Source organism: Vipera ursinii (genome assembly GCF_947247035.1).
Source record: "Vipera ursinii genome assembly, chromosome: 1".
Lineage (NCBI taxonomy): Eukaryota > Metazoa > Chordata > Lepidosauria > Squamata > Viperidae > Vipera > Vipera ursinii.
In genome coordinates, this window is record NC_139512.1 from 74,176,906 (window position 1) to 74,195,753 (window position 18,848).

Here is an 18,848-nt window from a genome sequence, read left to right on the forward strand (position 1 = left end):
TCAAAGCCGAAGAGCCAGCGCTTGTCCGAGGACGTCTCCGTGGTCATGTGGCCGGCATGGCTAGAGGCCAAAGGCGCACGGAATGCTGTTACCTTCCCACCGTAGTGGTCCCTATTTTTCTACTTGCATTTTTACGTGCTTTCGAACTGCTAGGTTGGCAGAAGCTGGGATGAGTAACAGGCGCTCACTCTGTTACGCGGCACTCGGGATTCGACCCACCAAACTGCCGACCTTCTGATCGACAAGCTCAGCGTCCTAACCCACTGAGCCACCGCGCCCCTCAATCTCAATGTATACATGGTTGTATTTTGACAATAAAGGTTCATTCATGTGTCCCCATCCACTGATGGCCTTTCCCCTCTCTTCCAATATTAATGTTCACATTGTATTACAAACAGAAGAAAAGGTTTGTCTGCTCGTGACTTACATCAGTCTGCACAGCTCTCTGTGTTACTGACACTATGTATATCTACCCAGGATTTCTGCGCAACACGAGCTCAGCTTCCCAGCACGCCTATTCCAGATGCACTCAAGTGTGAAAAACGGTCACGAGTCACTTTTTTTCAGAGTCGTTGTAACTTTGAACGGTTACTGAATGAACTGTTGTGACTTCTTATACAGTTGTGCAGAAGGGTACATCTAGTCAAACTGTGTTTCAATGAATCCTTATGTTGACAGAGCCTGACACAACAGCTTCATGATATAAAGCAGGCGTAGGCAACCTTGGCTCTTTTATGACTCGTGGACTTCAACTCCCAGAATTCCTGAGCCAGCACAGCTGGCTCAGGAATTCTGGGAGTTGAAGTCCACGAGTCATAAAAGAGCCAAGGTTGCCTACCCCTTATATAAAGCTAAACACAATATATTTCTATAAATTTGAATACAGACTTAGTATTTATGAGCTATTGACAACAATGAACATGACAAGTGCAGACGAATAAACTATTGTTGATTCAGGGTTACTTTTCTTCTAACTGTAACATTCTTAGTAAGGCTAAAGAACAAAAAAGGTGATCAATCTCTTCAGCCTGCAAGGAAATAAAATCAATACCACAGATAAACAATACTCTGATCCTTCTAACCTCTCAAGTTGTGATCGTTGTCATCTCTACTTCCAACAACCCCTGGGTTTCTCCAAGCAGCTGTCTGAACATTTGAAAATGAAGCTAATTCACTGTTACAAAGCAGGGGGGAAAGGTATAAAAATATCGAACCAATTTTAACTAGGAGAGACAAGAGTTAAGAAACGGATATTCTGAAAAAACAGAAGCCATACATCAACGCAAACAACCTGCTTAAAAGTTCAGCTAAAACTGGAATAATTATCAAAGGTTCACAGCATTGCTTATGCAACGATGATCTGCTTGCAAGATTTGTCAGTAGGAAACCTTTCTTTCAACTTTGTCATTAAAGTCAGGTAGAAGAAAACCTTAATCCAGAAATATTGGCAACAAAGCGCTTTTTACTGATGGAATAAAAAGTGAATTGTTCAGTCATAAACACATAAGATACTGTAGCTCAGAGAAACATCTGAAGAAAAAAAGTTTCTTGGCCAAAAATTATGTTCTGGGCTTACATGGCACAGAGTGGCACAAGAAATATTGTCCCGATGGCATGGTTCCATCTAAATCTCACTGGTCCTAAAATTAACAACTCATTGTCAGTGAAGAAACTAAACCTGAAAAGAAGTTGGATACTTCAACACGATCTGAAATACACGTCCCAATCAAGCATGAGTTATTTGCAGGAAAAAAATGATAAAGCTTTTAGTAATTTAGTAATGGCCTTCACTTTACCCAGACTTGAATATTATAGAAAATCTGTGAGGAGATTGTGGAATATCAGTTTTAGGGGCCTTGGATAGCTGCAGTTCTGCTCATGTGAGCCAGCCTTTGCAGTAAGCAAAAGGGGAAAAGATAGCTCAGTTTTGGCCTTAAATGGCAGCTGGGCAATCATAATGGCTAACGTGCAGACTTGGCTGCTAGCTGGTCTGTTGTGGTGAGATGTTGAGACAGCTGTCCCAGAGGTGTTGGGGATTAGAGACGGGGCGGTGGGGGGTGGGGGAAGAGACCGTCCTCCTCAGTTGTTGAGGGGAATGCTGCTGATTTGGCTAAAAACTGGAAAAAGGGAGAAAGGAGAGGAGAGAAGGAGAGGGAGGGGAAATCTGCCCACAAAGTGAATTTAGTGGCTGGAGGGAAAAATTGGAGAAAGAAGTTAAATGTCTGAGGCAGTTGTCGGATTCTGACTAAGAAGGGAGAAGGTCCAGGCGTGGCTTTCCTGGAGGAAGAGAAATGAAGGCCCAGAGGGACTAAAGCTTTACCTAAGTCCCTAGAATAAGAAGGACTCAGGTGCAGGCAACGGAGGAGTGGATCAGCTGTCATGGAAAAGCCATGGCAAAACATTAAAGCCCATTCCTTTCTTTTCACTCTCTCTCTCTCTCTCTCTCTTATCAAGCCCAGAAATGGAGAAGAGAATCAGAGAGAAAAGGGGAGGAAGGAGAGATAGAAGGGGATACTCTCCGAGAGGGAGACTTAGGAGGAAACCCAACACTGGGACTGTGTTGCAAATATTTGTTGTAGTTTTTTTTTTAAAAAAGCAAAAAAGTGTCTACTGTATTGCTTTCTGTGTTGCAAAAGAACAATACACCATCAGCTCAAAAAGAACCCATGCCACATGGTGACAGTGCAGGTACAGAAACCTATGCTATGAATATTTCTGAGCTAGGAAAGATCTGCAAGAGACAGGGGGAAATTCCAAATGAATACAGTAGAAAGACCCTCTGTTGACTAGAGGAAACATGAGAAGCTGTTATTCCTGCCGAAAGAGGTATTGCAATGCTGACTAAATACCCAACTTCTGAAACTTGCCATTTTCTTCTTCTTAATTGGCAACAACTGTACCTGAAGAACTTGATTTCAAGTTTGCAGGAAATTGTTGTGTTTACCTTTGTAGAGGTTGTGCCAGCTTTTGTTCATTTAGGGATCCATTGAATCATAGAGTTTGATTAGGGTGCCTAAATTTTCGCATGCAACTATTCACATAAGAATACTTTTATTCTGTAAACCTTAAACTGGTCTGTGACTGGAATAAAGGTCTTAATTTTCTCTGAGTACAAATTTACACAATATACATTTATTCATGCTAATAAAATAATGAATAAATATTTGAATATGGGATCAAGGAGGTACATTGCTTTGGGAAAAGCGACATGGAAATAAATGATGTCCCTAGAAACACACAAATACAAAATTCAGCCGATTCAGCATTACTGCGTTTTGATGAGCATAACTCTATATGACCTGATAGTTCTCAACAAGAACACAGCGCGTGTGACCAAGCTCCTCAATTGGAAAGTGTATTTTTAAGAATACAGAGTTCCTGCACTGCAGAAAATAGCATTCCTCTAGCGATTGCAGAATAAGAATATTGTTAAAATAATAGACACTGGCTGTTTATTAGGGCTGTGCAACTATCTGAATTCAAAGAGGGGGAAAAAAGGAATTAGATACGTGTCTGCATGCACGTCACCCCTGTTGGAACATCTTTTAAATCAAATGTGTCTTTTGCTTCTTTATGGAAGGTATTACAAATCAACTTTTCCCCTTGGAATCCAGACCACTTACTTAGTCCTATTCTCTCTCTAAACATAGCCTTCAAAGAATTAAAGTTAAGGAGGATATACTTGGGGACCAGGTATATGGGGCAGTGAGATGGAGTTGGTACCTTTGTTCAGTGGCAGAGGGTATCTTTTGTATAAGCAAAATCTCAGATTTTGCAATCCTTGGCATCTCCTATACAAGGAGGCAGCCAGAACAGATAAGACTTGCACGTGTGAAAATGGGATATACAGGGTTGGGTGTCTTAATAGTCTCAGTCACTATAAAGCAGCTCTATATTTTATAGTACAAAGTGTAACAAACGGAAAGTTTGCTCTTCTTTAGGATCCTGTCCCATTTGCTTATTTTCAACAGGCCATGAACTTCCTTTTTGAGTGTTTTTGTTCAAGTGGTTTATTTCATCTCTCTATGGGCCCTGGATCTCTAGAGCCCATCATGAAATGTTTTACCTTGATTTTCTGAGCTGATGATGAGAGTAAATGAGAAGACCCATTACAATGAGCAGTGCTTGACTTCTTTCTTTGGACTGGAGTGTTTGCCTCTTGCCTAGTGAAACTGCTGCCATTCATGGTGCTGTCGGTAACTGGTTTGCAATTATTGATCTAAATCATGGAGAAATGGCTGAACTTTATCCGTGTCCATCAGACAGTGGCTAAGAGGTTTCTCTTATTCCCTTTAAAACATCCCATTCCAAATGCAACACACAAGGTATCATTTTGAATATATACTAGGTGAGAGTAAAGTCACACAAATTAAACACCTTTATATACTCCAAACGCTGCTGTGGAAGCAAAATCAGTATCATTCGCTCCAGTCTCTCTAATTCCACCCCAAACTACACACTTTTTTAAAAAAAGAACCATGAAAAATTGCTGTTTTGAAATTTGCAAGACACTTCCAAAAAGATGCTTCAAGCGCACAGGGGCATAAATGTAGCATTTGCCTGCAACTCTTTAAAAGGCAACTCTGCCTTTCCATGGGGCTGTCCTCCAAAGCTGCTACAGGATCCCAGACAACAATGTGGGCGCTTTGAAGAACAGCAGACAGGTGCTACATCTGGATCCTTCTGCGCCGTAAAGCCTATTTTGGGTATCAAATCTGAAGCACCGCGTAGCTATAGGATACACACCCATACATACTTTCAGAAACTAGATATTCGCAACAGTTTACGCTCAGTGCAGAAGCAGAGGGCAGAAACGGAAAGGAGAGAAATTCGACACAGTGCCTAAGGCTCTTCACTATTAGTAGAAGATTCCTGTGGGGCACAATAAATGGATGCCTTTCTTTTGCCCCCCCCCCCATAGTTTTTTATACACTGAATTCCTAAATCACGAAGGAAGCTTCAAAGGAACAGATGGGATAAAGTATCATGCGGAGCAAAGAGCAGCACATCATGCCGTATCTAAAGTGAATTCAAGTGCTCCTTCCACACTCCACTCACCAAGTTGGCGCTTTCTTGTTTTTCACTATCTGGGAACATCTTCTGCAGACTCAGGAAGGTCAGCAGGCCAATGATCACCCAGAGCCCCAGAAGCTTCTGCTGTTGGAAGCTCTGCCCTTCTCCTTGTAAGGGTGGGGAGAAGAAGTAGAGCAATCAGTTCCTACTGTAACCCTAAAAATCATGGCTGCACAGGATGATTCTTCACGGCTCTAAGCATCCCCAGGGAAACGGATTCCGCAGAGGGCATGTTTCGTTGCTTTATTGTCCCAAAAGCTGGGTACCAGAAAAGGTAATTTGAAAAAAAGTATGATCCATTTATAATAAAAGTACCATAGCCTGTAATAAAATAAAATGTGAGAAAGGCCTAATTTGTAGCACATTGATAATGTAGTATCCAGCATGGAGTTTGTACTCTTGAAAAAACTAATCTGATTTTCATCTTTCTAAAAGTTTGATTGCAGTTAATCACTTGAAATTATTTTTATTTAAAAGTTAAGGGCTTGTAAGTTTGCATAACTCTATTTCCTTCTGGCTATTACTGTATATTTAACACTTTTTCCTTCCTAGGTCCTTCATTGATGTAATTTCCTGCCTATCCAGGTTTTGCTACAGAATGTCGATTTTATTTTTTGAAAGCCTGAGTCCTGAAAGCTGTGTGTTTCATGCATTAGTCTTTGAACAAGACTAGGATATATTGAATAAAAAATCATGTACAACTCTGGCTATAATCATGCATTTTCAAAGCTGAAAATTTAACATCCAAGCCTTCTTAAATTATACGCACAGCTGGAAACCTGCAGCTTGCAATAGCTAATATATCCTCCCGGCATAGCCTGGCAAGTTCTTAAATGGTACCTTTGATTAAATGCTCTTGACTGTAGCCAAGAAGCATGACAGCCAGAGATGTGTGAGATGACGAAGCCCAGAGGCCAGATAAGAGAACATTCCAGAAGAATGACCAGGACACAGCGAGTTTTAAAAAAGATAACCTCTCCAAATTCAAAGCAGACAGCAAAACAAGGACAGGTACCTCTCTTAATGGTGCTCCTGGTGTGCTACAAGGTCAGAAGATCCCACTTCTACTAATCAATCTGTTAATTTTAGCTCTTCGGCTCCCTCGCCATCCAAGAGTGTTATAGCACATGAAGGTTCAATTTGTCTATATTTTTCCTTATTGCCCCTATAGATATACAGTGGCTGTGCCTGATTCTTTTATCATACCAGGCCTTTCTATGATCGCAACCCCACAAAATGAATCCGTTCCAGAATCTACAACACATCTTCACAGACGTGATGAAGTGGACCCGTCTCATAATCTTGATATAGGCTTGGGTATTACCTGCAGCAGCACTACAAGTGTAGGCCCAGGCTTCCGGAAGCAAGTGGAGAAACACATTTCCCAGAAGCCCACCGATAGCAAAACTCAACAGCTGTTTCATTCGATGGGATCCCTCTGAAAAACAAATAGCAGCCAGTCACTGCAGGGTTTGCTCTAATTCTCCTACACAGGACAAGTCTCAGAAGACATTTGCATACAACAGATACAGCTATTCAATCAGCTCAGATCCATTGCTTCCAACAAAACACTGATAAATTTTAAACTCTAAGTCAGGGGTCCCCAACCCGCGATACGGCATGCTGTGGTATCGGGCCGCAGCATGCCAGAAACTGGTCCGCACAAACAAGCAAAGCCCCATCCGCGGAATGCAGGCAGCACACAAAACCACACCTCCTCCACATAACCGGTCTCTGGTGCTCAAAAGTTTGGGGACCTCTGCTCTAAGTTGTACTTTTGAGAACAGCAAAAGCTGCACACTGGGAGATTCCCACTGCCATCTGTGTTGGACCCAACAGAGAGAAACAAGATAGTTGATGTCTGGCCCTTTGGCAAATAAACAAGTTATGGATATTCTAAAGATCTGATCACTTGCTAGAGAATATAGTGATTGATTTAACCCACACACTTATTTAAGATGTAAGACAACACAACGGGGTGGGCACTGGCAAAAACTGAAAAGCCACTGAGAAGGTTGGCTTTCTTGTGGTCAGTGAGTAGAGCTTCAATCTTCTGTCTCATATTTTGGTCATTACTATAACTAACACAAATCAAATGGTACAAACTGCTAAGGTACATGCAAAAACACTTCCTTATCTTCCTTTAAGTAAATCAGAGAATTCCACTTCTTGGGTTGTGAAATTTTGGTTAACGGGATAAAGTATGACGGGTGAAGTCCAACGTGACTTTCAAACTACTCCCTGAACAAAACACGAGGCCTCACCTTTAGCTATGAAGTTACTTTGCAAAACGACAGAACAGATTATTACCACATTTCAGAGAAGGAGCAGTACATGGCCATAAATAGCACTCAAGCTGCTGCTTTAAACATACATGCTATCTCTCGTATTCACCGACTGGGGAGAACAGGCACAAATGATAAGAATGCACTCTAACAAGAATGCTTTGCTGAAGAATTGGTCTACCTTCTGATTTCAACGCTGCTCCCGTCTTAAGAGGAACAAAGAGTACAGGAAGAACCCCACTCAATCCCACCATAAGGGAACCAATCAGAGAACAGATCCAGGCATCTAGGCGTTCTTCACTGAATACAGCTCCCCAGGACTTAGCATCTTTTTCACACAGGGAGCTCGTCTCTCGGGTTGCCTGGCTCAGTGGAAGATCCTGGGCCTGACAGACGACACTGAGCAACAGGAAAGAGAGGATTCCACCGAGGAGCAACCTTTCCCCCATCGTGACTCTGTGGAATCAGCCTCTGCTGGATAACCCCTGAAAGCAAGAGAGAAAAACCAGATTTATGTTTCTTTTTTACTATCAGTAAGTTGAAAATCACCTCTCTCACTGCATTTATTCTCCTTGTTCCCATTCAGATCACCTCTTTTTTATTTCAAGGAGAGCAACATTAATCCAGTTTTGTTTACCTGAAATAGGGAAATGTCACTCAGCGCAATTCCTGATTAACTGTTCTTAGGTACATAACAGGCAAAAATATTTATGGGCTAATTCCCTCTGCCCTTACCTACAAGGCTAATTGAGGAGAAACTGAGGGACTTTTAAAGATCCAAAAGAATTGAGATCTCATCCCCATAATTAACACTTACGTTAATGTAAATGTGTGATTTATAAAATATTTAGATGAGGATTTCAGTAAGGAAAGGTTACAAGATTAAGAATGAATTATTTTATTTCACAAATAGATTTGAAAATAAATGGGGTGGGGCTCATCTACGTTTATTTGCTCTTCAAAGGTAGTCATAAAATTATTCACTATGTAATTGGGAATACACCTAATTGACAGCAGTCTCCTTAGTCAACAACTTTGCCATCTTTGTAATCTATGTAGCAAAGTAACATGTATCAAAGAGTTCCCCAATGTTTCTGGCTTTGTGGACCGGCGGGGGGGGGAGAGGATGGATCTGAGCAAGTGACTGGCAAGCACCACGCACACAGCTCCATTTGTGTGAGCAGCATGCATGCACATCTGCCACTCACGCAAATGGAGCACCTACTGCTCTCACCTGCTGCTCACGCAACGAGGATGCACTTGTGTGCGCATGCTTGCCGGCCATTTCCCCGGCCTGGTTGCAATCCCCTCATGGCCCACTAGTGGGCCATGGCCCACAGATTGGGGATCCTTGCCATACCCAATCCACCACAGAATTATAATAGGGATAGTGATGGGGCACACTCATCCCCAAGTATGTGTTTGTCATCTGCCGAGAAAAACCTTTACTTCTAAAGAAAAAAACATTGGAAAAAAGAGGATATATGCCTTTGGCTCAGCTGAGAAACCAACTGCCAGTTAGCTCCTCCCCCTTCCTGAATGGATTCCATCCACCAGGCCTTAGGGCAGGGGTAGGCAACCTCGGCTCTTTTATGACTCATGGACTTCAACTCCCAGAATTCTTGAGTCAGCATAGCTGACTCAGGAATTCTGGGAGTTGAAGTCCATGAGTCATAAAAGAGCCGAGGTTGCCTACCCCTGCCTTAGGGCAAAGAGACATAGTTAGGAGGAGACATTCATTCCTGTGCTCCTTGAACCCTCAGCAGTTTTCTATACTGTTGACCATGGTATCCTTCTGAGTTGGCTCTGTGGATTGGGAGCACCATTTTATGGTGGTTCTCGATTTCTCTGGGGCCAATTCCAGACAGTGTTGATTAGGGAAATCACTCCCTAGGCCCCTCTTTGGGGTTAGCAGAGTTTTTCTCTCTCTCCCTCTCCCTCTCCCCCTCTCCCTCTCAATGGTGAGATTAACCATTGGTTTGGGTTCAGTATCATCAGTAAGATACAGTATCATCAGTTGAGGGACTGTCTGTTTCTTGTAACATCTGCCCAGCCAACTCAATCCTGCAGGGCTGGTGCACTCCAGATTCCTTCAATTAAAGGTAACCTACCAAGACCTCAGAAGTGCATGCACCTTTTCTGCAGCAGTGCCTGCCCTCTGGAAGTTCCCCACCCCCACCCCAGATCCAGATGGCCCAATTCTGCTGTTGTTTAGAAAGGCTGTGAAGAGCTGGTTCCTCACTCAGCCTCTGGGAAAGGGAAAGTGAGACCCTTTGCTTCATTCCATCTTGTCTATCGTGTTTGCCATCTTTTATCTTTCGTTTTCACGTTTTATTGATTTTATTGTAATCTTTTGCTTGTTGTGAGATGCCCAGAGTCACTGAGACTTGGGCAGCGTGCAAGTTTAATAAATCATCGTCATCATCATTACGTTTTCAGCAGTTGCATTTACAGGAAACTAAGAACATTTGGGATCTCTACAGATCTGATGATAGTGAAACCAAATACATACTTTTCTGATACAGATACTACAATGGCCTCACATGGTCAAATAGTTGCTTTAAACCAGGCGTCTTCAAACTTGGCCCTCTTATGATTTGTGGACTTCAACTCCCAGAATTCCTCAGCCAGGCAGGTTGGCTGAGGAATTCTGGGAGTTTAAGTCCACAAGTCATAAGAGGACCAAGTTTGAAGACCCTTGCTTTAAACAATCAAATTAAGCCATGTTGGATTAATCTTCTCTAGAAAGAAAATCAAAAATTAAATCCTTCCTCCCAAACAATTTCAAAGGAACCCCTATCACAGAAATAAAGCTATAATGTTGATGTCACAGTCAACACATATTCTTTGACTTCTGGCTGACTATATCTGACATATGATATTAAAACTATTTCTTAGAGTGAATTTCTATGAGACACTTGAGTACCGTATTTTTCTATTCAGCACATACATTCCTTCTATCAGCAGTGAATGGTCCCATTCATTAAATTGCCTATAAGTGAAAGCCAACTGGTGTAGGCAAAACAGTCTGCAACACAAATTGTGAGGCTACCATTGGTCACAATTAAACAATTGTTTTAAGGAGCAGTCTGGAGCAGCAATGCCAATTTTTCAGCCATCCCTCTATTGGAAGACAGATCTGTATGTTCCATTTGGATTCTGTCCAAAATTTGGTAGGGGATTCTATCCTATGGTTGGGTTAAGTAAGAGCCAATTGTTAATCTGGTCAATTTTTATACATTGAATTAACCTGAATACTCCTTCAGATCCCTCAACATCTGAAGTAGTAAAAGAGAAGTTAAGAAAAAGACTCCTCCAGAGTTTATTTTTAAGTCAGTTCTTTTTTTTTATTTTTACACACACACAATACATGGAAGTCCTTTTTTTAGATGCCACGCCTATAACAAACAAATGAACAAACAGTCATTTGCAAAAGGATGCTAAAATAGAACTTCTGTTTACATGGACCATACTCTCTTAGGCCAGATTCTAGGAGTAAACAAAGTATATCTTAATTAAGTCTGTGATCTACTCAACAGTATTAAATGAACATTTTGTTAAAACTACCAAAAGAATTCTAATAGCCTCAACAGCTTTGGGAGCATGGGAAATGACAGTAGTACCGGGATATATTACATCTGGGAGTTTAATTTTTGTTTATTGTTGTTGTTGCTGTTGTTACTGGACACATATCCTCATGAATTACTATTTAGGAGGCAGAGCTGAGTCAAGCAGGGAACCCAGCCAGACCAGAAGGTTTAGTAAAGGCATCAGTTCTCTCTCTGAAACCCCCTTTTTTTCTTTTTGACCCCCTTCTTTTTCTTCCTCCCAAGTAGCAGGCTGCAGAGAAGAGACAGATATCTCTTATCAGCAGCATGAACTCAACTTACGTTTTTGAAATTCCTGTAAATCAAAATCAGTGTGTGGGTCTAATGCCTTAATTTTTTCTTTGCTGCATGGACACTATCCTTGGTGGAGCAGTGGGCTAACGCCTCCTTAAGTAACACCAGCTGCCTGCAATTAGTGCAGGTTCGAGTCCCACCAGGCTCAAGGTTGACTCAGCCTTCCATCCTTCCCAGGTAGGTAAAATGAGGACCCAGATTGTTGGGGGCAATTAAGCTGACTTTGTAATAATGCCGCTTGGGGTGTGTGTGAAAGCCCTAATAAGCAGGCATATACATAGAATGAAGGCTACTGCTAAGCTTGTAAGCCGCCCTGAGTCTTCGGAGAAGGGCGGGATATAAATGGAATTAAAAAAAAAAAGATAAGTTATTTTTGAGTCAGCCACAAGTTACAGAGCATTTTCTGCAAGTTGTGTTACCATAAAACTGTAGCTAGTAGTGACCGGGGACATGAAGCAAGAGCAGCATGCTTCTATGTGGAGCAAGACAAGGATACTTGTCCTCTACAAATGGTGGTGGTAGCAAATTGGGACAACAATCTCAAATTATAATTGGGAAGCCCTTTATGAAAGGCCCACCACTACCTTCTTGTAACGTGATCTCTACTTATATTTTTTATTAAATAAAAAATAAAGGGAAATTATACAGAAGTATTGCATTCCTATTTTAACTATGCCTCTAATTACAACACAAAGAATCTTACGTACACATACAGTTGCAAGAAAAAGTATGTGAACCCTTTGGGATTACGTGGAGTTTTGCATGAATTGGCCATAAAATGCGCTCTAAACATCATGTAAGTCACAACAATAGAAAAACACAGTCTGCTTAAAATAATACTACACAAACATTAGCTGTTGTCATGTTTTAATTGAACATAAGATGGAAACATTCACAGTGCAGGGTGGAAAAAGTATGTGAACCTTTGGACTTAATAACTGGTTGACCCTCCTTTGGCAGCAATAACCTCAACCAAACGTTTCCTGTAGTTGCAGATCAGACCTGCACAACGATCTGGAGTAATTTTGGACCACTCCTCTGCACAAAACTGTTTCAGTGTAGCAATATTCTTGGGATGTCTGGTGTGAATCGCTCTCTTAAGGTCGTGCCACAGCATTTCAGTCGGGTTGAGGTCAGGACTCTGACTGGGCCACTCCAGAAGGCGTATTCTGTTCTGTTGAAGCCATTGTTTTGTTGAATTACGGTACTTGTATGCTTTGGGTCATTGTCCTGTTGCATCACCCATCCTCTGCGGAGCTTCAGTTGGTGGACAGATGGTTGTATGTTTTCCTGCAAAATGTCCTGATAAACTCTGGAATTCATTTTCCCATCAATGACAACAATCCGTCCAGGCCCTGAGGCAGCAAAGCAGCCCCAAACCATGATGCTCCCTCCGCCATGTTTTACAGTGGGGATGAGGTTTTGATGTTGGTGTGCTGTGCCTTTTTTTCTCCACACATAGTGTTGTGTGTTTTTCCCAAACAACTCAATTTTGGTTTCATCTGTCCACAGTATATTTTGCCAGTAGTGCTGTGGAACATCCAGGTGCTCTTTTGCAAATTTCAAACGTGCTGCAATATTTTTTTTGGACAGCAATAGCTTCCTCTGTGGTGTCCTCCCATGTACTCCATTCTTGTTTAATGTTTTCCTTATTGTAGATGTGTTAACAAAAATGTTAGCATGTGCCAGAGATTTCTGTAGGTCTTTAGCTGACACTCTAGGATTCTTCTTTACCTCATTAAACATTATGCGCTGTGCTCTTGCAGTCATTTTTACAGGACGACCACGCCTAGGGAGAGTAGCAACAGTGCTAAACTTTCTCCATTTGTAGGCAGTCTGTCTTACCGTGACACATGAACATCAAGGCTTTTGGAGATACTTTTGTAACCCTTTCCAGCTTCATGCAAGTCAACAATTCTTGATCGTAGGTCTTCTGAGAGCTCTTTTCTGCGAGGCATGGTTCACATCAGATAGTGCTTCTTGAGACCAGTAAACCCAAAACAGGTGTGTGTTTTTAAAGGGCAGGACGGCTGTCAGCAACACATCCAATATCACCACACTGGCTGGAGTCAAGGTTGGCTCACTCCGGGCTCCAATTAGCTCTTGGAGAAGTCATTAAGCTAGGGGTTCACATACTTTTTCCACCCTGCACTGTGAATGTTTCCATCTTATGTTCAATTACAACATGACAACAACTAATGTTTGTGTAGTATTATTTTAAGCAGACTGTTTTTCTATTGTTGTGACTTACATGACGTTTAGAGCGCATTTTATGGCCAATTCATGCAAAACTCCACGTAATCCCAAAGGGTTCACATACTTTTTCTTGCAACTGTATGCAGTCTATGGACATTACGCATGCATTTTCCTTAAGATGAGAGATCAAGGGAAACATTTTAGAGCTCCTTGCAGATCAAACAAATGGTTTCCAAAGGAGGGAAAAAACCCTCACATATTCCTCTACAAATCATCAAGATTCAGATGAGCAAGTTCTGCCTGTCAATCAACTTAAAGAAAACAGCTATATTTGACTCAGCCTGTGATTGCCCAGGGAAAAAGCTTGAAGCAAAAAACATGCAGCCTCCTGACACATCCAGAGGCTGACTCAGAGCACATTCCACGTTGGAATTCCAAGGAAAGATTTCTCTCCAAGCAATGGTGAGATGACTAGCTGGGGAGCAGCTGTCTTCCTAAAGGCATCTTATCTGTTGAAGACCTTAAGCAATAAACTGCAGGGTGTGAATAATTTATCCAAGTCAGTGAGAACAACAAGTCACTGGAGAAACAACACTATATGTGAAAACAATAATATGGCTTTTATTGGTGTATCTATTTGAATGATTTAAAACAGCTTTTTTTTTCAACCGAGTGTCCTTCAAACATTTTATGAGTACAACACCTAGAATTCCTGAACTGCATAATTATAGGCTATTTTGAATATTCTTGCTTGGGACTGTGTTCTATGTCACATTTGTCCCTCTGGCTAAGCAGGACATTTTCAGAGCTTGCTCTACTCATCAAATTCAGAGGTGGGAGGATTCCAGATGTCATCATTTTCCAAACTTTCCCATCTTTATTTTTTTTCATTACACAAATTCCACTAAGGGGAAATAAAAACAGAATAGCTGCACAGTGTCTTCTAATTTGTTTGCAACGACAGCTTTCTGTCCTCAGCTAAGCGTCTACCACTTTCCTACACACATTGGCCATCACTACTGGAAATGTAAGCTTGCACCTCATCCAATAAAGAGAAGGAGCAAAAGAAGAAATAGTCCAGAATATTAATCACATGGGAGATTTTTGGAGCTGCTAGATGGTACAGTCAGAACTTCTCCTCTTGGTTTCCTCCCTACTACATACACAGCTGAGAACAGGATGTCCATTAACATTTTTTTCCAGCTGATCTCTTGTCCAACAAGCCATTCTGGAAAATGAAAGAAATTACAGGCACACTTTTTTGGAAGTCCGTGGCTTGTCTATAATTATGCAAGTGCTTGCAGACAAAATGTCATCTTATTTTCTACAGCGGAAATAGAAATAGCAATGAGCAAATTCATTCCCAGAGCTTTTTTTATAGTTCAGTAATAAGTGCCTGAAATTCTACTGAAAATCCTGATCTTCTGCCAACAGCTACAGCAACATAGCTTCCAATCATTGTAGCTGCACCACTGAGAGATTTAAAACATCCCCTCAGGATTTTCCATTCTCAGCATCTTCCCTAATGACTATGGTATCCCCATTCCCATACAGCACTTCTAATCCTACAGGTGCACAGTTCTCCATCTGTTGTTAAATAAAAATGAAATGTATTACAATTTTAATTACTTTTGATCAAGCCCTTTCACTCATACACTGAGATCTGATCTAACTTTTCGTCTGACCCATTCCTTAAAGGGGTCAGATGGCAATATCTATTAAAAAAGAAAAAAAACTTTTCTTTCTAAATACTTTGCAGTATTTATTCTGTGATGTTTACTGTTTTTTTTCTCTAGTTCTGCAAGTTGCAGATAGACAAGTTCTGCCAGAAACCAATCACTGGAAATCTTACTAGATCCTAGATTAGGACAGATATTTTTCAAGTTAAGCAGTGTGATTTCAGTCACAAAGCCAAGAAACAACTGAAAACATTACAGAAACTTAATTCTCATCCCATAAATTCTGTGTTTTGCTACACTTCTACAGAATCATGTAAACAGAATGCAATATGTATTAACAGTATAATTTGCCAATCAGATGGCAATAGATCCATGAACTCAAATTAGCCAACAATAATCCACTTACAGTAGAGATCATTTTCCCCTAAAGTGTCTAGAATATCTAAACAAAGATTCTAATTCTTTTTTTCTGAATCTTTTATAATCTTTTGCAACCAATGCAAAAACCAATCACCATGGATACTCCTAGGTGTAACTTATGACAAACCCCATTTAAAACCATCTACAGACGCAGTGGCTCAGTGGGTTAGAATGCTGAGCTTGTTGATCAGAAGGTCGGCAGTTTGGCGGGTCGAATCCCGAGTGCCGCGTAACAGAGTGAGCGCCTGTTACTCGTCCCAGCTTCTGCCAACCTAGCAGTTCGAAAGCACGTAAAAATGCAAGTAGAAAAATAGGGACCACTACGGTGGGAAGGTAACAGCGTTCCGTGCGCCTTTGGCGTCTAGTCATGCCGGCCACATGACCACAGAGACATCCTCGGACAAGCGCTGGCTCTTCGGCTTTGAAACGGAGATGAGCACCGGCCCCTAGAGTTGGAAACGACTAGCACGCATGTGTGGGGGAACCTTTAACTTTACCTTACAGTACTGGTGGCCATCATATCATTTGGTCAGGATTTTTCTAAGTTACAGATTGTGTACACAAATAATTTTTCTTTTCACTACTTAGAATACGTTGGATACGTTTCTACTTTTAATTAAACTAGAAAAGGCATTATATCAATTTTTTTCCACATCTCCTTGATGCTAGGTTGCAGTCTTTTGGGGGAAAAAAGGGAAATATCAAATCAAAATGCTGTCCTTAATAATCTCCTTCCCTGGGTAACAGGATGAACTATATAAACTAGGCCTGGCTGAAAGAAGACTGAGGTATGCATCATTTCAATCTTTAGCTGGCCAGGCTGGAATCACACATCTATAATATCAACGCTGCCTCCACCCCGTGAATTGGTTCCTGTGTTTATCTAGTGTCAGTCAGATGTACTGAACTTTCTTACAACTCTTATAAATAACATCCAGCTTTAATCACACTAAATGGAAGCTACAGATTTTGTTTAATTCAGCAAGTCTGGAAATCACCACAGTGAAGAAAATTGTGACATCCAATTAAACTGGGTTCCATGTCACTGACATTTGACATCACTATTTTACTTCCCTACTCCATTCCTATGTATATTTCACACATCAGACAAAACTTTCGCTGCATATGATGAAGTAAACTTTAGTCCACAAAAGGCTATGATACAACAAATCTGTTGCCTATTTCACTCTCTTACATCTGATAAGGCTTAGTTCTAGATGATCAGACCCCATTAAACATCACAATATGAAATCCACTTAATTGTTTTTCCAGGACAGCTGTTTCCATGTCCCATTCCATTAATTTACTTCTTAACGTATAAACTGTTGGACAAATTTGACAGGAGCAGCTGGCATGCTTAAACTACTGCTGATGTAAAATAAGGCAACAAATATTGAATGTAAAATCAGATAGTAACTACAGGTAAGATTAAGGATGGCTGTGAGAGTCAACATCACAGTAATAACTTTCATTTAAAACAGTTGTAGTTGTAGTTTTATCTGCAGAATAAGTTGTATTTTTTTTCTGGATACTGCTATTGATTGATTGCTTTAAATGGAAAGATAAGTAATGATGTCTACAAAGTTTGCATTTTAGCACACTATCTTGATAATCTATGATTCTGACTGGTCAAAACTTTGATAAGTTGACTCTTCAGGCTATTTTCTATCTGAAGATAAAATGACGAGGTAAGAAGACAAATGTCCCAGCCCTTTTCCCACAAGGTTAAGAGAGGCATTTGAAATTAACACTTAAAATACTCTGGAAATTCTACAAGGCTCACCATCATAAAAGTCTAGCCCTAAAATAGCAACCGACCAGGCTTTAATTAACGAGAGGGATAATGAAAGTATGTGCAAGAAGAGCAACGGATTTAAACGTGGAAGGAACGCAAAAGCCGCCTTAGCCCCAGGCATCAAGCAATTTAGTTGGGTTCCTGTTCTCCACTGTTGCTCGGGCAGAGAGGGCATCTCTCGCAGCATCCTCATCGACTCCACGACGGCGCGCGTATTGCCCTCAAACAGCCCCTGGCCCGACCCGGCCCAATCCCTCAGCCCCCCCCAGAACGGAAAGGGAAGCTGTTTTCTCCCTTAGGGACGTCTCCGACCTATGTTCTCACAACCCACCCACCCCGAACAGGGCTGAATGCGTTACCGTCTGACACCCGGGAGCTCCAGATTGCCCCTGCCATCCAGCGCGCCTCCGCTCTGCACTCTCCCGCCCCTCCCGCCCCAGCCCCGCCTCCCAAGCTTAGCCACGTCGGACTCATCCCCCTCGAATCCAGCCTCTCCCACTCCGGCGGAGGCTTTAGCAGATGCACCACTTCCGACGTAGTTCCCGAAGGGGGAACCTTAGTCAAGGCGCACTTCGTCTCTGAGCCGATGCGAAAGGAGTAGTAGGGAAAGCGGGGAAGCCTTTCGGATCGGAGCTGGGAACCGACGCCTTCCCAAACTGCTCGCCTTCGTAGAGTTTGTTTTGTGAATCGGACCCGAGTTCGGATCCCTGTTTCTGCAGTGTGGGCCTCGGGTGACTTCACTTTTTGGATCACGTCCACGTCCCCTCTCCCGCCGCCCTATGTTGCCTATGCCGAGCTGGGCAAGCGGTCTACAGTTACGGGCGTGGGTTTTGTGCAACTCAGACGGGGGACGCTTTGCGGCTGCGGTTAACGACAGGGTTGCGCTCGCCTACTTCTGCTGGACATCTCGGACAAGGAAGGCAGTGTTCCCTGGTTGCTGTGTTGTTGCACAGAGGATCCAGTGGGGCTTATCCTCACAGTGGAGTAGTCACTTGGGAAGATAAGGAAAGATCTAGCTATTAAAGCAAAGGGGGAGCCTGGAAATCTTGGTCGGCCTCTGTCACACCAGCAACACCAGTCCACGAGAGTAATGTAAATTTTTTCAGATTTTTGGATACCGGATGAATTTAATTATTTGAAACAGTCTGATAGCAGTGCCCCTTAGTGTTTGTTGCTGGCTAAAGTTCTTGTTAAGACCTGGATAAAGGCATGCAGCTTGTAACTGATAATAGACTTGCCCTGCACCTATCTAGCGTTTGTTGAATGATAATTTATGGATATTTGAATGAGGACCAGGGTATCTCCTGTTTGCAGATGATTCTGTAATCTCCAAGAATGCTGTCTGACACCAGGTTGAATAAAAGAACATGTAATGAAAAATAAAATACTCCATAGCAGAATAAGGACATTTTCTCCCTATCCTTTTTACTTTTTAATGATATTCCTACTGTCATAAGGACTTTCAAGTTGTCTGATGAAAGAGATACTTAGGAAGTTG

At 41.8% G+C, this 18,848-nt stretch overlaps 1 protein-coding gene across 1 annotated transcript in view; it reads right to left on the bottom strand.

Annotated features, from left to right (window-relative positions):
• Positions 1-17,777, bottom strand: part of SLC39A13 (solute carrier family 39 member 13) — a 28,462-nt gene extending 10,685 nt beyond the window's left edge. Inside the window, exons 1-5 of the mRNA XM_083368095.1 lie at positions 17,710-17,777; positions 7,540-7,843; positions 6,398-6,511; positions 5,059-5,180; positions 4,067-4,219 (exon numbers count right to left, since the gene is read on the bottom strand). Coding sequence (XP_083224221.1) covers positions 4,067-4,219; positions 5,059-5,180; positions 6,398-6,511; positions 7,540-7,807 — 657 coding nt within the window. The 5' untranslated portion in view covers positions 7,808-7,843; positions 17,710-17,777. The remainder of the gene's footprint in view (positions 1-4,066; positions 4,220-5,058; positions 5,181-6,397; positions 6,512-7,539; positions 7,844-17,709) is intronic.
• Positions 17,778-18,848: the final 1,071 nt, after the last annotated feature.